General features: G+C 37.9%; 1 protein-coding gene across 6 annotated transcripts in view; it reads right to left on the reverse strand.

Annotated features, from left to right (window-relative positions):
- Positions 1-22,221: 22,221 nt before the first annotated feature.
- The window catches only part of LOC126293375 (pyruvate kinase-like), a 105,255-nt gene continuing 102,134 nt past the window's right edge, over positions 22,222-25,342 (reverse strand). For all 6 annotated transcript variants that reach the window (XM_049986580.1, XM_049986577.1, XM_049986581.1 and 3 more), the window contains one exon: positions 22,222-23,045. In XM_049986580.1, the coding sequence (XP_049842537.1) occupies positions 23,036-23,045 (10 nt within the window). In that variant the 3' untranslated portion in view covers positions 22,222-23,035. The remainder of the gene's footprint in view (positions 23,046-25,342) is intronic.

Here is a 25,342-nt window from a genome sequence, read left to right on the forward strand (position 1 = left end):
AGCATGCATTAATATATGTGATGATCCCACACCCCATAGAGAACCATTTCCCACTTTTTGTTAAGTCTAGGAGACCATCATAAGTTGCACTGCCTTCACTGCAATATGGCCTTTAAATAAAAGCACCATTTCTGCTCATCTCATTGCACATTTCTTTTAGTCGCCTTCTGTACTATACTGGAGAAGTTCTTTCTCTGTACATTCCAGGTTTCTGTGAATTGGGGTTACTTGGCAGTGACACATGCGAAAGTTACTTTTGTCCTTAATATTTTTACACCAGTGTACATGACACTGTCCTACTTATATGTCTACATGGCTACTCTGCAATTCACGCTTTACTGCCCGGCAGAGTGTTCATCGAACCACATTCAAACTATTTCTCTAGTGTTCCACTCTCAAACAGACACTTAAATGTTTTGAGTGAGTTCAAATTTCTATTATTTTATTACAATGATCATTTCTCCCTAGGTAGGTGAGTGTCAACAAAATAGTTTTGCATCCAGAGAACACTGGACATTGGAATTTCCTGAAAAGGCCTTACCATAATGAAAAACACCTCTGTTTTAATAACTGCCACCCTAATTCACATATCATGTTTGTGGCACTGTTTCCTGTATTTTGCAATAATACAAAAGGAGTAGCCCTTCTTTGAACTTTTTCAGTATTCGCTGTCAATTCTATCTGACAAGGATCCCATACTACACAGCAATATTCTAGCAGAAGACACACAAGTGTAGGGTGTTCAGCCTCTTTAGTAGCTCTGTTGCATCTGCTGAGTGTTCTGTCTACAAAACACGGTCTTGTTTGCCTGTCCCATAACATATTGTGTGTGATTGTTTCAAGTTAAGTTGTTTGTAACTTAATTCCTTGGTATTTAGTTGAACTGACAGCCTTTAGACATGTCTGGTTTATCATGTAAACAAAATTTAATGGATTTCTTTTAGCACTCATGTGGATGACCTCAAACTTTTCATTATTTATGGTCAATTGCCACTTTCCACACCATACAGATATCTTCTCTAAATGATATTGCAGTTTTTTTTATCTTCTGGTGACTTTACTAGATGGTAAATGACAGCTTCATCTGCAAACAATCTACAAGGACTGCACAGATTGTCTCCTAAATTATTTATATACATTACGAATGGCAGGGGAGCTACAACATTTCTTTAGGGAAAGCCAAATATCATTTCTGTTTTACTCAATGACATGAACCGTGACCTTTCTGAGAGGAAATCATGAATCCAGTTGCACAACTGAGACGATACTGCATAGGCCTACAATTTGATTAGAAGGAGCGTGTGAGGAATGGTATCAAAAGCCTTCTGGGAATTTAGAAATATGGAATCAATTTGAAATTCCCTGTTCTCAGCACTAATTACCTCAAGAGAATAAAGAGCTTATGAGAATATAGAGCTAATTGTGTTTCACAGGAATGATATTTCTTGAATCTGTGCCAACAGATCATTTTTGTTGAGGCATATGTTCCAAACTTCTACTGCAAATCAGTGTTAGTGATATGAGCCTGTAATTTAGTGGATTACTCTTACTTCCTTTCGTGAACATTGGTGTGACCTATGCAACTTTTTAGTCCTTGGGTATAGATCTTTTGTTGAGTGAGTGGTTGTTTCTGGTAGTTAAGTATGGAGCTATTACATCAGCATTGGTACACAATTTCGATCGCATGACTTGCCTTTATTAAATCATTTAAGCTCCTTTGCTACACTGAGGATATCTACTTCTAAGTTAGTTGTATTGGCAGCATTTCTTGATTCAATTTCTTTACTTCATCTTCTTTGGTGAATGAATTTCGGAAAACCATATTTTGTAACTCCACTTTAGTGGCACTGGCATCGGTAACATTACCATCCCTATTGTGCAGAGGATGTATTGACTGTGTCTTGCCACTGGTGTACTTCACGCATAACCAGAATGTCTTTGGATTTTGTGCCAGATTTCAAGGGAGAGTTATGTTGTGGAAACTATTAAAAGCATGTTACATTGCAGTTCTTGCTAAATTTCACACTTCTGTAAAACTTCAACAATTTTGAGGATTCTGAATTTCTTCTGGCATGCTTTTTTTGTTGCTTCTGCAACAATGTTCTGACTTGTTTAGTGTACCATGGGTGGTGGGGGAGGGGAAGGGATTAGTTCTGTGTCTCATTAATTTATTTGGTATAAATCTCTCCACTGCTGTCAATACTGTGTATTTGAACTAAACCCACATCTGGTCTACATTATCATAGTCGGTTCAGAAGGAATGGAGGCTGTACACTGAAGGGCATCTGTAGCATGATGTGTCATTCTGGGAATAAGACACCCCACTTCCTTGCTCTTCACAGGCCAATGAAAGACATTCACAAATTAAGGTAGGTAGTAAGCAGAAATCACGCCACTTTTGGGAGGTGTTTTAACGTTTGTGCAGATTGGAGTCGTGCTGATCCTGTGCTATTGGCGAGGCAGGCCGCAAATGGGTACTTCGATCTACTGGCTGGAGTCATGTACTTTGTGAATAGCATGGAGAAAATGCAGCTTCCATTATGTCAAAGAAATGCTCACCAGAGCACAAATGATGTTGAAATGCACCGCCAGAAAAAATGTAATAAAATAGTACACCCCTTGAGAGGTCATCAGTTCACTCAAGATTTATTGTTGCAACAGTGCTTGTGGGGTATATGAAATGATTACATTTACAGATCAATAGCTCAAGTGGTTCAGCGGCAGCAGATATTGATCCATGCTGAAACACCCATATTGTTACATAATATAGCCTCTACAGGCAGCAATGCAGATGCTGTGTCTGGCATCCAGTCGATTGTGCAGATGGTGAATACTGTCCTGGGATATGCTATGCCACACCTGTTTGAGCTGTTATGTAGTTTTGTAAGAGTTGTTGGTTGACGAGTCCCATCACATCCCACACATGCTTAATTGGAGACAAGTGCTGAGATCGTGCTGGTCAGGGAAGTTGCAGCATGTCTTCCACAGCACACTGAGTTTCATGGGCAGTGTGTGGATGAGCATTATCAAACCACCTTCCTGTTGCAAAGATGGCAAACGAACGGGTCTAGCAACATTCTGTACGAACTGAGGGCTGATTAGTATCCCCTCCAAAAACACCAAAGGTGAATGAGAGCTGTAGCTTATCGCACGCCGGACTGTGAGGCCTGGAGTGTCTCAGACTAATGCGCTCTAGGAGACAGCACTCATCAGGTCTATATTGTTTGCGCAAACAACCACCACTTGTGTGCAGACAGAGACAGAGACTGAAGACTACAGCTTGCCTTTCCATCTTGCGAGTGATCTGCGATGGCAGTAGTCCAGTTGTGCATGTCAATTCTGTGGTGTTAGTGGGAGATGGATTAGAGGTGCGCATGACCATGTTCCATTGCTAATAACCAGATTAAAAACGTTTCTGTTCACACATCTAAACTCAGAAGCCCTCTTATCTGAGCAGTGGGTAGCTGTACAATATGCCACTGCTGCCCTTACAATACCATGATCCTGGCGGACATATGTGCTGCATGGGCGTCCAGAACCTCATCTACAGGTGTAAGAATGTTCACACATGACCACTCATACCAGCATCATTGTACATCTGACACAGCACATTTAACTCGTCTGGCAGTTCTCCGAGAGGCCCATCCCACCACTCAGAAGACTACAATTTGACCCCTTTCAAACTCGCTCAGTTGGCTGGAAGAAGCACAAGTGCATCTCCATAGCATGGTTGCCTACTTGTTTCATACATCTGCACCAAGCTGGGCTTTCCTGCTGTGCACATTCCCTATAAAGCATAGCAACAGATGGTGCTCTGGCAGCTATGCCACTATGTTATCTGCTGGCAGATGATGTTGAAACCATAATCAGCACATTTACTAACCCCCCCCCCCCCCTCCTCCCCCCCATGTAGTATCTGCCATCACTGGATAAAAATTGATGTCATCCCTCCAGGTGTACTACATTTTTTCCAGCAGCGTATATTTGTACCGATTGTTTTGTCTTGATGGACTCTGACAGACACACATTTTCTTGTCTGATTGGAATATGTGCAGAGGTTCTTGATCTGTCGTCATCTAGAATTACATATTATTGGCAATACATTGAGTCCAACTATTTTTGTGTGTTATTCCAGTAGATACATTGAACAACAGAAGTCTCTTTCAGTACCTTCCAGTGCAAAAGGAGAAGTGCAGTGAGAAGAGCTAATCCATGGTTAAACGACACCAGAAAACACAGTGACTGATAAATATATAGCAAGCATTTTGAAGACTTAACCTACGAAAATTCTACAATTCAACCCCCCCCCCCCTCCCCCAACCATAACCACCACCACCTCGCTCCTTCTACCAGCAAGTACACAGGATTTCCTCCCTCCTTGTCAGCCGTGTCCTAACGTTGGAGCAAAGCCTAATGTTGGAGCTCTCAACTACCAATAATCCCACACTCTGCAACTGCCTGAACCCTGCAGGCCAAGAGGCTTCCTCTAAAACAGGAGAAGCAATTGCATCTTGTTCAGGATCTTTATTGGCCACAGTTGAACCAGGAAGACCTTTTGATCAGCCCCCAGAAAGTCTTCCATTGACTGCTACGTCTTGGGAGGACCTCCCGCTCAACAATTGGTGAGACGTCAACCTCAATGTAAGCAGTAACTGAGGCATCAACAGTAGGGAACAGAAAAACAATTAAAACTTCTGAAAAGAGGAAAGGCCGCTGGACCTGATGGGATACCAGTTCGATTTTACACAGAGTATGTTAAGTAACTTGCCCCCCCCTTTTTGCAGCGGTGTACCGTAGGTCTCTAGAAGAACGTAGCGTTCCAAAAGGTTGGAAAAGGGCACAGGTCATCCCCCTTTTTCAAGAAGGGACATTGAACAGATGTGCAGAACTGTAGACCTATATCTCTAACATCGATCAGTTGTAGAATTTTGGAACATGTATTATGTTTGAGTATAATGACTTTTCTGGAGAACAGAAATCTACTCTGTAGGAATCAGCATGCGTTTCAAACAAGATGATTGCGTGAAACCCAGCTCGTGCTATTCGCCCACAAGGCTCAGAGGGCCATAGACACGGGTTCCCAGGTAGATGCCATGTTTCTTGACTTCTGCAAGGCGATACAGTTCCCCATAGTCATTTAATGAACAAAGTAAGAGCATATGGACTATCAGAACAATTGTGTGATTGGATGGAAGAGTTCCTAGATAATAGAATGCAGCATGTTATTCTCAATGGAGAGACATCTTCCGAAGTAAGAGAGATTTCAGGTGTGCCGCAGGGGAGTGTCGTAGGACCGTTGCTATTCACAATATACATAAATGACCTTGTGGATAACGTTGGAAGTTCACTGAGGCTTTTTGTGGATGATGGTGTGGAATATCGATAGGTCGTAACAATGGAAAATTGTACTGAAATGCAGGAAGATCTGCAACAAATTGACACATGGTGCACGGAATGGCAACTGAATCTCAATGTAGACAAGTGTAATGTGCTGCGAATACATAGAAAGGAAGATCCTTTATCATTTAGCTACAAAATAGCAGGTCAGTAATTGGAAGCAGTTAATTCCATAAATTATCTGGGAGTAGGCATTAGGAGTGATTTAAAAATGGAGTGACCATATAAAATTAATCGTCGGTAAGGCAGATGCCAGACTGAGATTCATTGGAAGAATCCTAAGGAAATGCAATCCGAAAACAAAGGAAGTAGGTTACAGTACACTTGTTTGCCCACTGCTTGAATATTGCTCACCAGTGTCGGATCCGTACCAGATAGGGTTGATAGAAGAGATAGAGAAGATCCAATGGAGAGCAGAGTGCTTCTTTACAGGATCATTTAGTAATCGTGAAAGCGTTCGGATATGATAGATAAACTCCGGTGAAAGACTCTGCCAGAGAGACGCTCAGTAGTTCGGTACAGGCTATTGTTGAAGTTTTGAGATCATACCTTCACTGAGGAGTCGAGCAGTATATTGCTCCGTCCTATGTATATCTTGCGAAGAGACCATGAGGATAAAATCAGAGAGATTAGAGCCCACACAGAGGCATACCGACGATCTTTCTTTCCACGAACAATACGAGACTGGAATAGAAGGGAGAAGTGATAGAGGTACTCACAGTACCCTCGACCACACACCGTCAGGTGGCTTGCAGAGTATGGATGTAGATGTAGATCAGAGGCCATGAGGCATGTGCTGGACATCCCTCAAATACCCACATCCAGTCCCCCATATGGATGCCCATTGGCAGCAGCCTCAAGCTGCATGAGCAAAGCAAACTCAGCCTGCATCCACAGCCCCACCTGTATTAAATACAGCAGAAACTGTACATTATAGTTATTAAAATGCAGGACTGTGCCTGCACAAAATTTAAGAATTAAACGAGCATCCACACAGGTAACTGAAAATAATTCTAACTTTCAGAACTATTAGTTCCTTCCTCGGAGAGGAGAGGGGCTTACGTTGTGGGAAAGTTAAAAGGGAAGGCAGGTCAGAATGCATGGTTTCATGGATTATTTATCAGCTAACCTGTGTCCACTGATAGTTTTGTACTGAGATGTCAATATAGTAATGACCAACATTGACAAGATAGTCAAAGTCAATATTCCTCACTTACTCCAATTCTGTTTATTATATTTATCAAAGACTTTTTTTTTACATTGTCAAATTGGAAGACAGGCGATCTGTTATGTTAGAATGTATGGGTACAAATCCTACGTGAAGATCGCTAAAATTCCTTTATTGATTACTAGTTTCAGATGACTGACGAATCACCTTAAGATCTAAACACAGAAAATTGCATAAAAGAGGTGACCAATAGTATCACACATGATATATTTATACTTCCATTCTATGATACATATAAATTAAATTTTTAACTTAATGCAATGTGTATCAGCCACCAGGCAAGCTGAATTGCTCTTTCATGTAAACACTGAAAATTTTTTATAGATCGTGACAAAAATAAAGTACATTTGGTAAGTGGTAGGGAGGTCATCATGTTTCTTGCATGCATATCTCCAGTGCTCATACTGCTACACTTGTCTTTCAGTGCAAGGAGACTCCAACAGTGGTAACTGTCATACAGTCCATGTGTGGAAAGTTCCTACTCACCACATAGCGAAGATGATGAGTTGCAGATTGGCACAACAAAAATACTATCACAATTGTAGCTTTCGGCCATTAAAGCCATCGTCAACAAAAACACACACACACACACACACACACACACACACACACATATGTGCACAAATGCAACTTGCACACACGTCTGCAGTCTCGGGCAACTGAAACCCCATATTGTTACATTCCATCCTGGATTTCTCCATTGTTTGAGTCCATGTGTGGATGTAAATATGACATATGACTCACAACACTAGCTACAGAACAAGGAAGTAGATGTATTATGGCTGTCTGAGAAATGGCAACAGTTAGTGCTACACGTAAACAGTAACTGCCGGATGATGCTACTAACCAACAAAGTTTTATGAAAACAAGTATAAGGAGCTGTAACATAGTGAATTTTTTACTAGATTTAGATTACATACAATTTAGGAAGTTATGTTTGGTTTCTTCAATCTGTAGTAATCATATACCAGACACAAGGTGTTCATTAAGTAATACAAAACTATTATATAGTAAAAAAGGAGGAAATTAATATGGTCATAATTTAAAGCAGTGTATGTACTGGGCCAATGATAAAAAAATTTTAAAACAATAATACCGAATAATAAACTGTGTCATACTGTAACAATCAATGCTGATTACAATCAGTTTTATAAGTTGCTTTAATTACAAACAAGTAAATAGATGGGGATAAAACTTAAGTGGTACAATTGAGCCATTAGATGCTACATTAAGAACAGTTACAAGGATCGAACTTCATAAAGATAATCACAGTACTTTACACCAAGGTATTTGCTATAGATTATATCATCAAACAGTACCACACACTATGCATGTCAAAATGCAGGTTAGCTGATGAACAATAAACATCATTTCTGCTTATTCTGTAATACACATTCTTGTAATATACCATATTCGAACCAAGAACCAGAGGACATGGGCATATGTATAATCCAAGTGATGGTCTAGGAGTTACATACACAATACATACATACAAAGGTAACTCAGTTTTAGAGCTTCATATGAAAGAAGTGAACAGCTGAGGTTACAAGTGTTGTAACCTGAGGTGTAGATGCCAAGTATAACCAGCAGTATGTGTGTTCATCATTATGAAACCTAACAAACAATATAGGAAACACGAAAGTGGTACACTGGATCCATTAGATATTAATGACAATCATAAGTAGACTTATACCTATGTACAACACAGAATAGGGTATCAACTGATTATATGTGTAAAGGTATAGAGTGGTTGAAATACATTTGAAGACCAAAGCGCGAAGATATAAGCCACAGAGAACAGATACAGCACATGGAGCTGTATGTCTAGGTGTAAGATACACGATAATACACAGAGTGAAATAGCTTACAGTTAAGTGCTTCATATACGAGAAGCACTTATTCAGATATTATACTACATGCATAAAAATGTAATAAAACAACCAACCACATAAAACTGGCGTATAAAATGGTGTATAAAATAATAAGTAGGTAGCCTTATGTCTAACTGAAAAATGCTGAGTGGCATTAAACATAGCTACATATGAAATCAGAAAGGAATGTAATCCAAATGTAACTTAAGATCTAGTGTTACATAATGACATACCAATTAAGGTAGCACAAATTTTAGTGCTTCATATAAAATAAACAAACGGTTGGAAGTTCTACAGTGTCGTAACCTGAAATCTACATACAAGGTACAAACAGCTTTATATGTGGCCATTATTAAAACGAATACAGTGATGTACAGAACCTTTAGATGTTAATTACACTAATATTTATTTATTTAGTCCTTTCATCATTCAATGAACTAAATAAATAAATTACAGTAACAAGTAGTCTTGTGTCTCTGTGTCTGATACAGAATAAAATAACTGCTTGTTTTGTGTAACAATATAAATTACTACTACAAGTTCCTAATGTCAAATATATCCACAGATGATGATGATAAACTTAGTTTTGATAATCTGTTAGTTTAAGGGGTTTGTTGGAACCATTTTTACTCAGTTTTCAGAGTGATTCCCTGATGACACCGTTCCTATACCATGAACTACATTATCATACAAACATTTCGATGTAGTGAATTGTGAAATTAGACATCTTAAAAAGCAAAATCTCATCTTTGATGAAAATCAGTTTGAAGTATGTAAAGAATCTGATTATGGCAAGGCAGTTCAATCTGGCTTTTGCTACAAGAAGTGCACCAGAAAAATTAAGACTGTATCTGAAGAAGATATACTGTTGCTAAAGGAAAGCATGCAAACATGCATTACTGACATACGAGAGTAGTTCCAGGAAAGATCACACTTCAAATTCAGCTTAAAGCGTGCATTTTCTTTCTTGACTCCAGAAATCACAATAACCCATGAAGTACATCAAAGAAGATGGATACCATGTCTTGAAAAGTTGGCATAAAATGGAATAGTGTCAGATTCAAATCAGTGTCTGTAATCTTGAATTTGTGGAGATTTATAGAAAAATAAGAACTGAAGACAAGATAAATGTAAATGTTGTGTGACTAGGACCTCCCGTTGGGTAGACCATTCGCCGGATGTAAGTCTTTCGATTTGATGCCACTTTGGCGACTTTCCCGTCAACGGGGATGAAATGATGATGATGATTAGGGCAATACAACACCCAGTCCCTGAGCGGAAAAATCTAATACCCAGCCGGGAGTTGAACCCAGGCACTTAGGATTGACATTCTGTCACACTGACCACTCAGCTACCAGGGGAAGACAAGATGAAATCTTACAAGAGAAGTGAAAATTGTTTTGATAACTTCTGGACTGTCAACAACTTGAATACAAAGTATTAATGTTCCACAATAATTCTGGATTGAAATAATAAAATCACATTCAAAACCATGAACAAATATCCAAGATTCTGTGCTAATTATTTTAATAATCTCATATGGAATACTCCCACATAGCGAGGCTTTCCTGTTAACTCTGGTATTATAATTGAAAATGAAACAGAAAAAAGTCTTAGTGTTCGAAGATACACATATGACGCAGCCTGGGATGCCAATGTAGTTGACAATTTCAACATAGACTAACGTCTTATGCACAGTTTTTGCAATGCATATTCTTTGTACAAAGATGATATCGAAAATAAGAAGGGAGGAGCTAGAGAAAAGGAGGAATGATTATTGAACCGACAAAAGCAAGTTGAAATCAAATAATTAGAAACAAAAAGAGCAAATATGTTAAGTGAAGCCTCAAAGATTTTGGCAGAAGTAGAAAATTTAAAGAAATTATTTATTCATCTTTATTATGACAAATTTCAAGAGTTTGCTCCCTTTAATAAGAAAGTAATAATGTATATACAGGGTGATTATAATTAAAGTTAAACTTTCAAAATGCAGTAGAAATAACACCACTGGTCAGAATGACATCAAATCGCAACGGATTATTACAGGAGAAGGGGGAAACATATGGCAGAAGAAAAAAAAATAGTGAAAATTCCTCAATAGATGGGGCTGTGTGTGTCAGAATACGTAAATGAAAACACCTGTCATGCACATGCCACATTGAAGTTGGTATAAACACGCCGTGTACACGGCTTTTCCTCTTTTTGCATTTGTGATGTTCACCATGACTGTCTCAAAGCAGGATCGCACTCTACTTGTAAAGCTGTATTACAAGGATGATGACTATGCACACATCGCTCTGCAGAACTTCTGGACACTGAAGGGTTTGAAAAATGGCATTAGTCCGATGACTGCCTTGGGCCCGGAGAAAATGATTTGGAAGTTTGAAAAGACAGGTTCTTTTAGTGTGGAACCTGGTAGAGGAAGGAAACGAATTAATTTGACATCAGTGGAAGCAGTGGCCACAGCAATACAGGAGGAAACATGTGATGGTGTGCAAAAATGTAGTGGATGGAGAATTCCCCAAACACTGGACATACCCACGAGTACTGTGTGTAAAATCCTACGAAACATCCTTCTTTGTGATCCATTCAAAATTACCGATGTGCATGAGTTGCTTCCTGTTGACCTGCCAGCAAGAGAGACCTTTGCTTTAGAATTTCTTGCTCGCATGGAAGTGGACAATGACTGGCCACAGAAGATTTTGTAGACGGACAAAGCCTACTTCCATCTGACACGATGTGTCAATACGCAGAATTGATGAATATGGGCATCAGAAAATCCACATGCAAATCAACCAGTACCACTTCATCCTGAAAAGGTCACTGTGTGGTGCAGGTTAACGGTATCATTTATCATAGGACCATATTTTTTCGAAGAGACAGGTGCTTTCTGTCCTGTGACCTATACCATCAATAGTAAGCGCTGTGAGTGTCTTTTGCGCAGCCACATCATTCCAGCTCTCCAACAGTGTAGGTGGGATCATTTTTATGCAAGAGGGTGCACCTCTACACATTGCAAATCCAGTTAAGCAGCCGATGAAGCGCCATTTTGGAAATGCTAGAATAGTCGGGCGCCATTTCCCTACAGCCTGGCCGTCCTGATCACCTGATCTTAATGCAAGTGACTTCTGGCTTTGGGGCTATCTGATGGATGTTGTGTTTCATGTTCCGATTGAAAACTTAGCTGCACTGAAGGCACGCATTGCGCAACACATTCTGAACATGACCCCGGAAACACTTTGATCTATTGTGGAACATGCTGTTTCTGCATATTGAACATGTTTTGTGCCAGTCCCATGGAAATTAATAATCTGATTTGATTTTGATTGATGCTTTTTATGCGGTTTTTGGCCTCAGGGCAATTAAAAACCGATGTGAATGATGATTTTTATGAGGTTTTTGGCCACGGGACACTTAAAAACAGATGTGAGGGATGCTTTTTATGTGGTTTTTGGCCTCGGGACAATTAAAAACCAATTTTTCCTATCCAGCGTGATATGACAGTGCTTTGTTGGATGGGCTTATATAACTAACAGTATCACACCAGTATACCCATGCACACTGTGAAGTACAGCTTGTTTAATGTCAAAAGTACACCTTAGGCATTGTCGTATGATTCATTTGTCATTTGCAGTTGACCACTATTAAATTATGATGCTTACAGCACTACATTTTGTAACTGTTTGTAGCATTTTCTCCCTACTCCGATAATACTCCGTTGCAATTTGATGTCATTCTGACCAGTGGTGTTATTTCTACAACAGTTTGAAAGTTTAACTTTAATTATAACCACCCTGTATATTTGTAAAAGCAGAACTCCTAATTTTTTATTTGATATTTTCTACTTTCAGTAAATCAAAGTATAGTAAGCTCCTACATTTTCAAATCTCGTCCGATGCAGTCCTCAACACTCACTCTTTAATTCTCATCCATTTTCGTAAGCCTTCCCAGACCCAGCAGCCTGAGCAACTTTCTCCATTTCCTAAACCTCACCAGTCCTTCTCCTTCATCTCTTTTCCTTGGCCTTTAACTCTTCTGTCAGAAGGAGCCACTGGTTCTGAAAGCTTGCACATTTCCGTAACTTTTGTGCATGTTTTCTCCTAGTGCCACTTAGTGAATAGATTTCACATCCAGCCTGTTAAATTTTCAAACACGTAGTATTTAATATTTTATAAATTCTAATGATTGTCAGAATATACCATATTTTATGGACTATAGTACTCTACAGACTATAAGACACACCTTAATTTTCAAGCAATTTTTTTTAAAATAATATTTTTACCAGTTTTATTATTAGATTGCAAAGCCAGACTAAAAAAAATTCTTACTTTATAAAACTGAACTGACATTTAAAATCCCTGAAAATAGCCATCTCAACTTTTTTTCTTCTTCTTCTTCTTCTTCTTCTTTTTCTTCTTCCTCTTCATTGTCCTCTATGCTGTTACTTTGAATTTATAGTCTGCATCATATGAATACCTTTTATTTTGTTCCATATGAAACTAGCTACTAATAAAAATACTGTATTGTTGTCTATAACAGAAATCACTTTCAATAAAAGTTCACTTGCACCATGGACTGCAATGACTCATCATAGGTTAAGGCAGTGTTCTGGGTTTGTGGTGACAGGAGAGGAGGGAGACAGTGTTAGCAAGCTTGAGAATCCCTGAAACTCTCATTCGTCGCATCGGTGCACTGCTACTGCCACTTGAATCCATTGTTGCCAGATATAGGTTTTCTACAGCATCAAATATATGACCATTTTTAAGATTGATGGGAATTTTAACTCAAACACTGGACATTTTTATATTAATTTCGATTATAAGATGCACCCGAATTCTGAAGGAAATTTTTCGACGAATAAAGTGCGTCTTATAGTCAGTAAAACATAATACTTCTGAAATAAGGAATTTTGATGTCAAATTCAATAAAAAAGTAAATTGAAAAAAAAATCCCTTGAAAAACCTGGAAACGATTTTGAATTAGAATATGACCAATTGCTGGACACCCTAAATGTGCATACTTCTCACTTGCACACTCAATACCTACATATTGTATTCCTTTTTGGGGCATCTCACACAGAATGGAATAATTAAGATGATCAGACAAATGTCTCTCCTCCACCACTACACACCTACACCCGGAGCTCAGTACACTTTTTCATATACTCACAATACAGTGTGTTTTAATCATGAGAATTTTCATATTTTCACAAACAAAAGTCATCTGCCAGTATCAAATCCATCATTCCAATGATGTATCTATTATTAGTGAAGAGCTATGTAAAGGATGCAGGAGCATGAGGGACATGGGAACTGTTCTGTACAAAAACCTACCCAAAGTCAAACAGAGGCAGGTGGCTTCATTGAAATACACAAACCACTCCTTCAGAAGAACTGCTCATTTACGAATGACAGTCTAAAATAACCGAGCTGAATATTTTTTCATTTACATGTTTATAGCACATTAGTTCATTCTACAGATCTTACTGTTAGTTTTCATATTGTTGTTGTGGTCTTCAGTCCAGAGACTGGTTTGATGCAGCTCTCCATGCTACTCTATCCTGTGCAAGCTTCATCATCTCCCAGTACCTACTGCAACCTACATCCTTCTGAATCTGCTTAGTGGATTCATCTGTTGGTCTCCCTCTACAATTTTTACCCTCCACACTGCCCTCCAATACTAAATTGGTAATCCCTTGTTGCCTCAGAACATGTCCAACCAACTGATCCCTTCTTCCAGTCAAGGTGTGCCACAAATTTCTCTCCTCCCCAATCCTATTCAATACCTACTCATTAGATATCTTCAGCATTCTTCTGTAGCACCACATTTCGAAAGCTTCTATTCTCTTCTTGTCCAAACTAGTTATCGTCCATGTTTCACTTCCATACGTGGCTACACTCCATACAAACACTTTCAGAAACGACTTCCTGACACTTAAATCTATACTCGATGTTAACAAATTTCTCTTCTCCAGAAACGCTTTCCTTGCCATTGCCAGTCTACATTTTATATCCTCTCTACTTTGACCATCATCAGTTATTTTTCTCCCCAAATAGCAAAACTTCTTTACCACTTTACGTGTCTCATTTCCTAATCTAATTCCCTCAACATCACCTGACTTAATTCGGCTACATTCCATTATCCTCGCTTTGCTTTTGTTGATGTTCATCTTATATCGTCCTTTCAAGCCACTGTCCATTCCGTTCAGCTGGTCTTCCAAGTCCTTTGCTGTCTCTGACAGAATTACAATGTCATCAGCGAGCCTCAAAGTTTTTTATTTCTTCTCCATGGATTTTAATACCTACTCCAAATTTTTCTTTTGTTTCCTTTACTGCTTGCTCACTATACAGATTGAATAACACTGGGGAGAGGCTACAGCCCTGTCTCATTCCCTTCCCAACCACTGCTTTGCCTCGACTCTTATAACTACCGTCTGGTTTCTGTACAAATTGTGAGTAGCCTTTCGCTCCCTGTATCTTACCCCTGCCACCTTTAGAATTTGAAAGAGAGTATTCCAGTCAACATTGTCAAAAGCTTTCTCTAAGTCTACAAATGCTAGAAACGTAGGTTTGCCTTTCCTTAATCTATTTTCTAAGATAAGTCGTAGGGTCAGTATTGCCTCATGTGTTCCCACTTTTCTATGGAATCCAAAGTGATCTTCCCCCGAGGTCGGCTTCTACCAGTTTTTCCATTCGTCTGTAAAGAATTTGTGATATTATTTTGCAGCTGTGGCTTATTAAACTGACAGCTCGGTAATTTTCATATCTGTCAACACCTGCTTTCTTTGGAATTGGAATAAAATAACAAAGTTAAATGTTTTCTTAAATATCATTAGTTTTTAGATGGTTTATTTCCTTCTAATTTGTTTTTTCTTATCATGGGTTTGTTACAATGTAACTGCAATTGTGACTTGTCCCACATCCACAAAACAGGATTTCTGCAATCAATGAAAATAAAATCAAATTAAAAATTAAATTGGTTGAGCACACGAATATGTATAGAACAACTGTCCACTTACAGAACACCCAGTACCCACTTGCTGAACATGCTTTACAGAACAACTCAATGGACCTGAGTGCTGGTTGCACTGTGTGGGCTATCTGGAACCTTGCATACTAGCTTCCCTGAATTCCAGAGATGAGAACTTTCCCTCCAACACATCCTTGCATCCAGACACCCTTCTGGTATTCTCGCCAGAGATACTGATAATGTGTTTGAATGGTGTGCTTGCTTCTGTGAATGTATTTCCTTTCTAGAGAGGGCTTTTTGTTGTGCTTGTCTGCAATTCAAAGTGCCATCTTTACAGTTAGTAGCAATCTGTCCTTCCCATCATATTGTTGATAAGATTTTGAGCAATGCAAGAATTATTTCAAACAATTTCAATAGCACCTCTGATTTATTGCCAACACAAAGAAACTACAGTTCAAAATGTGAGCAGAGGCAGAGCTTTCAGGATGGAAAAAAAGTTAAAACAATTATACAACATTTAAGACGTTTACAGTTTCTAACACACAATTCAACAAAACCCAACATTTTAATTTCATAGAATGGGCATACGATTAGTAAAACTGAACAGTCCAAATTTCTAGCTGTTCATATGGAGAGTAAACTGTCATCGAAAATCCATGTTCAGGATCTTGTTCAAAGACTTAATGTTGCCATTTTGACTATTCGAACAGTATCATAAGTAAGTGATTGTTTGGCATGAAAATTATTCTGTTTTGCTTATTTTCATTCACTTATGTTGTATGGTATTATATTTTGGGGTAACTGTTCCCATTTCTTAAATATCATTAGTTTTTAGATGGTTTATTTCCTTCTTATTTGTTTTTTCTTATCATGGGTTTGTTACAATGTAACTGCAATTGTGACATGTCCCACATCCACAAAACAGGATTTCTGCGATCAATGAAAATAAAATGAAACTAAAAATTAAATTGGTTGAGCACATTGGCTCAGAAACAGGCAGTTCAGGCAGTAAGTGGTGTGAGTTCACGAACCTCTTGTCGAGCCCTGTTCATTAATCTGGGTATTTTGACATTGGCCTTTCAATATATACATTCTTTACTGTTATTTCTTGTTAACAATATCAGCATATTCCCAAGAATAAGGAGCTTTCATTCTGTTAATACTCAGTTGAAATCCAACCGGCATTTGGATCGAATCCAACCGGCATTTGGATCGGACGTCCTCAACTTTTGTGCAGAAAGGTGTGCAGTATACTGCTACATCCATTTTCAATAAGCTACCACTAGACTTCAAAAATCTTAGCAGTAATCCATGTGCTTTCAAATAAAAACTGAACGAGTTTCCTCATGGGTCACTCATATTTTGTTGAGGAATTCCTTGAAAAAGTAAGCTGATTCCTATGTTATATTGTTGATTGCATGTACTTAAACTTATGGACTTTTTTGGATTCATAAACATTTTATTTTTATCTGTTATTACTTTTGTGCTATAATTTCATGTACTGGCATGTTCCATGACCTTGGAGATTTGCTCCTCAAAATGGTCCTATGGAATTTGATGTGTGAACAAAGAAATAACATTCAGACATTATTCATATGAAAAACACTGATCTTTCTGGAAATATTACAGACATTCATTATAAAATAAAATGTTTACTAGTTATGTGTAATCATACAGCAGCTCAAACAGGATCGAGCTTCATTTACACAGTCTCTGCATTTGTGTGTCAGTATTTACGCCTCATTTTGCGCACTTCTTACACCTCATCATTGTGGCCTATTTTTTCCTTTCAGTCAGTCCCCACTTTTAAACAAAGTGCATGTTACTATGGGGTCCCTTTCTCATGTCTCTCTGAACTGCCACTGGAGGAAGTAGTCCCTCATTATATCACACAGTGTCATTTTATTGCCCAGGTAATTGTAATGTGGACCCAACAGTAACATAATAGTTATGCGGAAAAACAATCTATTAGGCCAGCAGACACGTCTTCCTTTCACATATATAGCGTGACAGTATCTGGTTCTGCATATTAATCCCAGACATTAGCATAGTATATGATGTTTGGCAGCAGTTTTGAGATTATTTGCTGATATGAGATCATCACTTGCACCATTTTATTATGAAGTTCCGTGTAATGGAACTAACCTATCTTCTTTCCTTCCATTTCCCAATCATCATCATCATCATCATCTGCAAATAGTGAGAAACTCTGCCCCAGTAAATGCATTTTCCATTTCAATAAGGTTTTAACTCTTGTAGTTTAACAGCTATCTGTGTAAACATGATGATGAACATGCTGCTTCTCGCGCGTGTGTAAATATGTGAAAAGCAGCTTTTCAGCACAATATTTTCTACCTTAATTGTCAAGCACCCCTGATTATACAGCACACATTGTAAGTATGTACATTTTGATGCCACATTTATTCCTTCCATTACTTAATTATTGTCTAAAGGACAACTTACCCTTACAAAGAATCACTGTTTCCTCCATGCTAGTATACTTGACACCATAAACCATTACAATAATTTATTATAGGTCATATTATTGTATAGCTGATCATTTGGTTTTGGGTGCCCTTGCTGCGGATTTTTAGCAAACTGGAATGAGTTCTAAGGTTATCCTATATCTGTCTATTATGAAACAGAGGATCTTTTAGCCAATAGTCTTGTAATAAGGCAAATTTCACATTACCCATATAATGAAATATCCACAAAGCAAAGTAATTTATAGAGGGGTCCAAAGAAATGTAATTACTCTTCCACAGTCAATATTAGTGGAACAAAATGACAAACCATTACAATTATTGCAAGGAGGATTATTTTGTGTGTTCCAAGTGACCCCCTTTAGCAGCTACACAGTGTCAATGCCGCTAAACTATTGACCAACCTACAGCTGTCAGGGTTATTGGTGTGATAGCTGCACAGGATGGTTTCTCGTAGCTCCTGTTGATGAACTTCATTTTCCAAGGTCCCCCATAGGTAGCAGTTGCAAAGTATAGTGTTTGGAGATCATCGTGCATACTCAACAGCTCCTCTTCGACCTAGATTTTCATCCAAGTAAGCTATGACATTTCTGTGGTAGTGAGATAGAATGCCACCTTGTTGTAGGTAAAATCTTTCATTTCCGAACACCTCTCGAATGACAGGTATAATTGATATCTGCAGTATACGAAGTACATCTCACCAGTTACGATACCTTCAAAGAAGAATGGGCCACCCAAATCGCGTGATGGCAGACGTACCACACATTAACACTTGGTAAAGTAACATATTTGTCCACATGAATATGAGGATTTTCTGGAGCCCAGTTCACGGTACCAGTCAGTTTGAACTGCACCTCCTCAGAACAGATAATCATCTAACCAAGGAAGGAAAAGATGTTACGATTGTTCGAGTAATATTGATAGGAAAACACCAATGTATGAAATGCCACAAGTACATTTGCATAAAGGACCATTTCATCTTCAATTATAAATATTGTTATAGTTACTATTTAGAAGTAAATAATAAGTAAAGATTGTTCAAACAAAGCATACTATTAAAATTTGTTCCTCATTTATAAACATTGTTTATTAGTATATATTTCCTAAGCATCTCTTTATATATATATAATTTGTAAATGCATGTATTATTCATATTATTATATTGAGTTTCATTTTATTGTATTCTATAACGATGGTAAACATATGACATGACTTAGGAGAACTAAATATACAACATTAAACAGCTAAAATGACTCTCAGGTCTGTGAGGCCTGCTGCAACCGCTCGTGTTACCACAAGGAGCGTGACCTCTGCCAGGTTAATCTTTGGAACAAAATTGCACATTGTTGCAATTTTGCATGTTAGCCTAGTTCATTGTTTTCTCAACACACCTCGGTGAGTGTTTTGCAGCAGATGACAGTGGAGCAATGAATGAAATAAGATTTTTGTTTGAGCAATGGAAGGCCATATTGAAGTGGTACTGGAAGTATGAAAACATGATGGAGGTACAACGGCAGTGGTGTAATGTGTACGGAACTCTGTCACCAACATGTACAATATATGTTCTACAGAATTAAGATTTTGTTTACATTTACGGGTGAAAAGTGCACAAACATTACTAATCAAAACTAATTTCTTGTTCTGTTTCAAGATCCTGGAAAACTTACACAGGACACTGCTTTTGATTTATTATGTTCCACAAAGAAGCAGTGAAAGAACAAATTCATTGGTGTATTGCTAAGACAGAATATAAGTAAACATTCTCTTTTGTAAACAAATGACATTGCATGTCATGTGGTTCACAACCTGATTTATTGACTTCTGGGTTCCCTCACCATCAAGTATTTCATCACCATCATCTGTATCTTCAAATTCTCCACTTTCACAAGACATTTGGACACATCATAATGGTATTACTGAAATTTCAGCTATCCTCCTCCAATTTACCACATTTTAACTGCAAAACTTCCAAAATGTCCAGTAACTGATTGACAGTGAATTTTTCTACCTTTCTACATTTTTTTTTTAGTTTGGGAAGGTTCCAGATGTCTGTCGATTAGCCACTGTTTCGAACAATGTACATCACAGACAACTAAGTATAAAAAAGTGTAGACACAAAAACATGTTCCCGGAGACTTACTTGCTTGTACAAATATGTTCACAGCTGCACTGAACATAACTTGTGGATGTGCATGTTAATAAAGCAAGTGGGTCAATGGCTGCAGAAATGCTTAGGCATTATAAGCAACTGTCTTAACACATCCCTCTCCCCCTTTTTCTGCCACATTCCAATACTTAACTGCACTATTCATTTCTTTTCTTCTTAATCTTTATTTACTTCTCATTCTGTAATAATTGTAGTGAATCTAACAGTGCTTACTAACACACTACCTTCAATTTTCTTGGACTCTCACCAGCTCTTCCATTTAAACTTAACCAACCCATCCCTTTCTTCCTCAAAAAAAAGGAACTAATAGTTCCAGAAGTTATGATAGTGTCATGTACTTTTTAGTACATATATATTAGCAATACTAACCTCCACCCCTACCAGTCATTCATTTTTATTGGGCTGGTGCATAAATTTGTAGCATTTTTGCATTAGTTTAATAAACACAGAGACTTCACAATACTCTTTCATTGCTTACTGCCAATGTTGGGGTAACTTTTCAATTCCTCGACTAGAAATTGGGTGGTTTTCAGGTGAAGAATTCATGGAGCCATGTTGGGAGTGCAGTTTCAGCCAGACAGGAAGTTCGTTATGGCTGTCTGATAGAGAGTAGAAAATAAGAGGGCACAATATTATGTGAATAAGGTGGGCGCGGGATGACTTCCCAACTCCTGAATAAAGCTTTCTGCCAGTCTAGCTGAATGCACGCAGGCGTTATCGTGGAGTGGCATCACACCATGCAGTCTTCCTGGGCATTTTTCTTGGAATGCATCTGCAAGACGTTTTAGTTGTTGACAAATGCCAATGTTATGCCTCTGGGAAGCAATTTGTAGTACACCACATCACTGTTCCACAAGATGCATTAGATTATCTTTTGTGGATGCCCACAGGTCTTTGTACAAGGAGTTACCGTATTGTTTGGGTTCAACAGTTCCTTTCTTTTCCTTATGTTGGCGTAAAGACACCATGTCTTGTCACCAGTAACAATACAGGATAGGTGTAGTCAATGTTTTTCTTGAGCCACTTTACTTTCACGCACATACGGCCACCTGCTGGATTTTGTAATTTTTGCTTAGAGCATGCACTTCCCGTATGTCAATTTTTTAATCTTCCACATTGCATGCAAATGTCACATTATGAACTATTTAGTGTTATTTAGGTTGGTACAATACAATTTGGATGAATTTTTTAAATACATTTTGTGATAGACTTCTGGAACAGCTGCAACTTGACATGACCACGATCATACAAAGGTTTATCATACATAAACTAAATTAATGCATTATTTACTAGACAGTCTTGTGCAAATTACAAGTAGCTACCTACAGCAGTTTGGATTTCATTTCTTAGTGTCAGACAGAGCACAGGGAATGGAATTTTGCCATTGGCCTTCAAACAGAATTTCCCTACTTTTATCATCGGTGACTTGCAAGGACCATAGGAAACATGAATGAAGGATGGTAGGGATTGGAGTTGAAGTAAAGAAGGTCAGAGTCTAATGTCCCTTCTAACAACACAGTCATTAGAAACTAACAAAACTCTAAACTGCAAAGGCAATTATGGATGGATACAGGTTTAAACCACTTTTGAATATTAAGTTGTGTGGCCATGGTGCCATCTTAGTGGTATGGGTTGGAATCCTGCTCTGCAAGAATACTAGTGTACAAACATGACTGCCATTCTCACTTGGTTCTCATAACCAATTCCTACACGAACTTTAACAATATTATGAAAAGGATGGTTGCTACTTACCATATAGCAGAGATGCTGAATTTCAGATGGGCACAGTGAAAAAGACTGTTGGAAAGTGAGCTTTCGGCCAACAAGTCCTTTGTCAAAAATAAATAATGCGCATACGCACAGTCTCGCTGCTGAAGCGTGTGTGTTTGTGTGTTTGTTTCGACAAAGGCCTTGTTGGTCGAAAGCTCACTTTGAGAATCTTTTTGTGCCTAGTTGCGACTCAGCATCTCTGTTATATGGTGAATAGCAACTATCCTTTTCATAATATTATTAGGACAAAAATTTCTGTGAGCTGCAAAGAGGTATGAACCAAACCATTTCTGCTGAAAAGGATAGGAGGAAAGGGATATAAGAAAATAGATTCAGTCAATCAGATATGCTGAGTATATTTTCAACTTTTTTCCTTACAGTATTACTTCAATGTAGTTTTCCTTTCTTTATCAACTTACACAAAATTTAATACATATCAACAATTATTGGAACCAGATATTGCCCAACAGTTTTTAAATAGCTATAAGTTAATAAAAATAAATTAAAATTATACTGTGATCAGGAACAATTACATTGTATGCTTGGAAACTGCCAGGCTCTATGGAGGGGGAAGTTAACTTTTGATAGGTTCAACAGTAATATAGATATATCAAATATGTATCACAACGTTAACTCTGCCTTCTTAATTACAAACTATTTGTATTACATTCATTACAGTGTTTTCCATGCCGTGTTCAATAACTACTTCCAACATTTTAATACTGAAAATATGCATGGCTGGGTATTTTTCATTTCCAGGAATAATAGAATTGACAACATGATTGAACTAAAGCACAAATACACAAAACTGACAGGCGCGCGCACACACACACCGCTTGAACATGCAACAATATTTTGAAAAGGACAGCTTTTGGTGCATTCACCATGAAACAAACAGTGAACATGAAACCGAGGAGTAAAATTCCTCAACAAAGCATCCAGGTGTGTGTTAACTGAGTAGTTATCTTTGGCAGTACCTCACTGACTCTTCCTAATATGGAAGGACAGTCTGCAAACAACACAGTCTAGCATCTGCTGCTACAAAATTTTATTCCATTACACGGCATACGGGCACTGAGACGCCAACAGAAAGCCAAACGAAAGATGGGATGAAATGTTTCAGCAATCAGCTACAACGGACTTGGCATGATTACACGTGACTGAAACAAAGGACACCAAATAAATTACATACAGTATACTAAAGAAAACACACACACACTTTTCAATGTTTTAATCAGACTATGTACACTTTTCTCCTTTTAAGTGGACTGATTTTTTTATGGATTATTTCAAAATAATCCAATAGCAAAGAAATATATCAAATGAGTAGATTCTGGCTGTACCAGTAAGTGTATGCAACCATTGTAAATAAGGTAAGTTACATAACTGCTATCTCTAAAGCCGAAGTGTATTACAAAAATTCATGCAACTTTCTAAAATTAAGGGTTTGTAGCTTTTAGTATGACACATTGCACTTCAAGGTATTTCCACATCACGATGTTACACTAAACTACGGATAGAAAAGATTTATCACTAGAAATTCCGACAGATTATGCAGATCATGCCAATTTTAATGTCATGGTAGTTAACAGTTATGTCCAACCTAAAGGAAACAATGATTAACAGCACCATTCAGGCAGTGACTTCTTGCAGACTATAATAAAAAGTGCCAGACAAACTTCATAAGTAATTTGCCATTTTCACAGCAATGAAAATGTCAGAACAAAGATTTATATTTTTGATCTTGCTTTAAAATTCAAACCAGTCTCCCCTTACACACTAACAAGGGACATCTTTGACCTTTAATGCTCTGAACTGCAAGAAACAATGATTGAAAACAATAAAACAACAGTGGACCATATAATTTCCAATCAAAACTTTGCATCTACCACAAGTGACATTTTAATAGAGAGAAAGTAATAATATTGCAATACCACAGGAGGGAAATTATGTGTAATTCAGTGATATTGTACCATTACATTTTCAACTGACAGTGCCAAACACACTCCGATTAAATTAATTATAATTACACAAAACACCCACATCCTACGCACTTTATAGTGCTTATTTTAATCCTCATAGCGGGATTTTATGAAGTGGTTAAAACAAAATGGAAGATAATTTGTATACCTCACTAAAGCCACCATTTTACACTCAAAATCACTTTCGCATTCAAGCAGTAAATATCAAGTCACACTAATTACATTTTTAAAATCATCATATTATGTCAACACCTTAACTTGCCTCTTGTGAAACGCATAACAGCACAGGCATACACTTTGGTGGAAAAAATGAATTGTAAATCACAGAGTGAAGTTTGTCTCTTCACTTGTGGTTTGGCACATCCCAGTCTTACAAAATTAGCAATCCTTCTGACAAGAGCTTATATTCCCGAAACAGGTAGACACCGAGGGGTTGGCATGTTACGTTGTTTTCGATAGCAATATCTTCAGCATAACATCCTTCTTTGGAAAACTTGCACCTAGAAGGGAACGATCCGTGCAACCTGACCAGGAATTGCACAGCAATAGGCTCTTTTTGCTTTTACATTTTCACCATGGACTGAAGTTAGAAAATGTTTCATGGGTTCTTTAGTCATTTTTTGCACTTTATATTGTCTCCACATGAATGATTCACATGCAGGCTGTTTCAAGTTTCCTTGAAATATTTGGACTGAAAGTGCTTTGCACCTCCTGAGAGCAAACGTATAATTTGTTTGTTTGTTAGTTATGCTGTCATTGATAAAGCCACAAACTGTGTAGTTGTGGGTAGAGCTATGGACAGGCTGCAACACACTAGCCACACATTCTCTCTTCTCTGTGAGACTTCATGATGAAAAAAAAATCATATTGGAATTGACTGGCCACTGTTCTAAAAAGATTTCCTTTCTCCACACATTGCTCTGTCAAACACATTCACTTCTTCCACAAACTGTTGTGCCTTCTGTTGTATACTATTATTGTCTTGTCCTTAACCGGGACAAATTTAGTAATATGCCTGGATGAAATCCGAAATTCAGCCCTAAGATTGTCAATTCAGTAAATTGGAAGATTTCCATTTTAGATGCTTCTAATGCCCACCTTTGCAGATGCCAATACTAAACTGTAGATTCATACAAACCTTACTACATCAAATTCCAACATTACATGTCCTTTTATAATTTGTAGTTGATAGTTTTCTTTTAAATAAGCTCCAGCTTACTTTTTGCTACACACACTATTTAGAATTAATCTACAGTTTGATTGACTTTTCACACACTTTTACCACCTCATTAGTCCTCTACAAGAACTAAGGCAATGACTGTAATAGCCTTCGTAACTGTTCTCTAGCACACGGTCTTCAATGTGTACTAATACACTGGGCCTTGACTGTTTGGTAGGGGGAGTTCTCATTCACTTTTGACTATTCCTGTTGCTCTGGAGTTGAACGTCGTGTACTGCTTAAATAGCCAGCTTCA

The sequence above is a fragment of the Schistocerca gregaria genome, chromosome 10 (genome assembly GCF_023897955.1).
Source record: "Schistocerca gregaria isolate iqSchGreg1 chromosome 10, iqSchGreg1.2, whole genome shotgun sequence".
NCBI classification, from domain to species: Eukaryota; Metazoa; Arthropoda; class Insecta; order Orthoptera; family Acrididae; genus Schistocerca; species Schistocerca gregaria.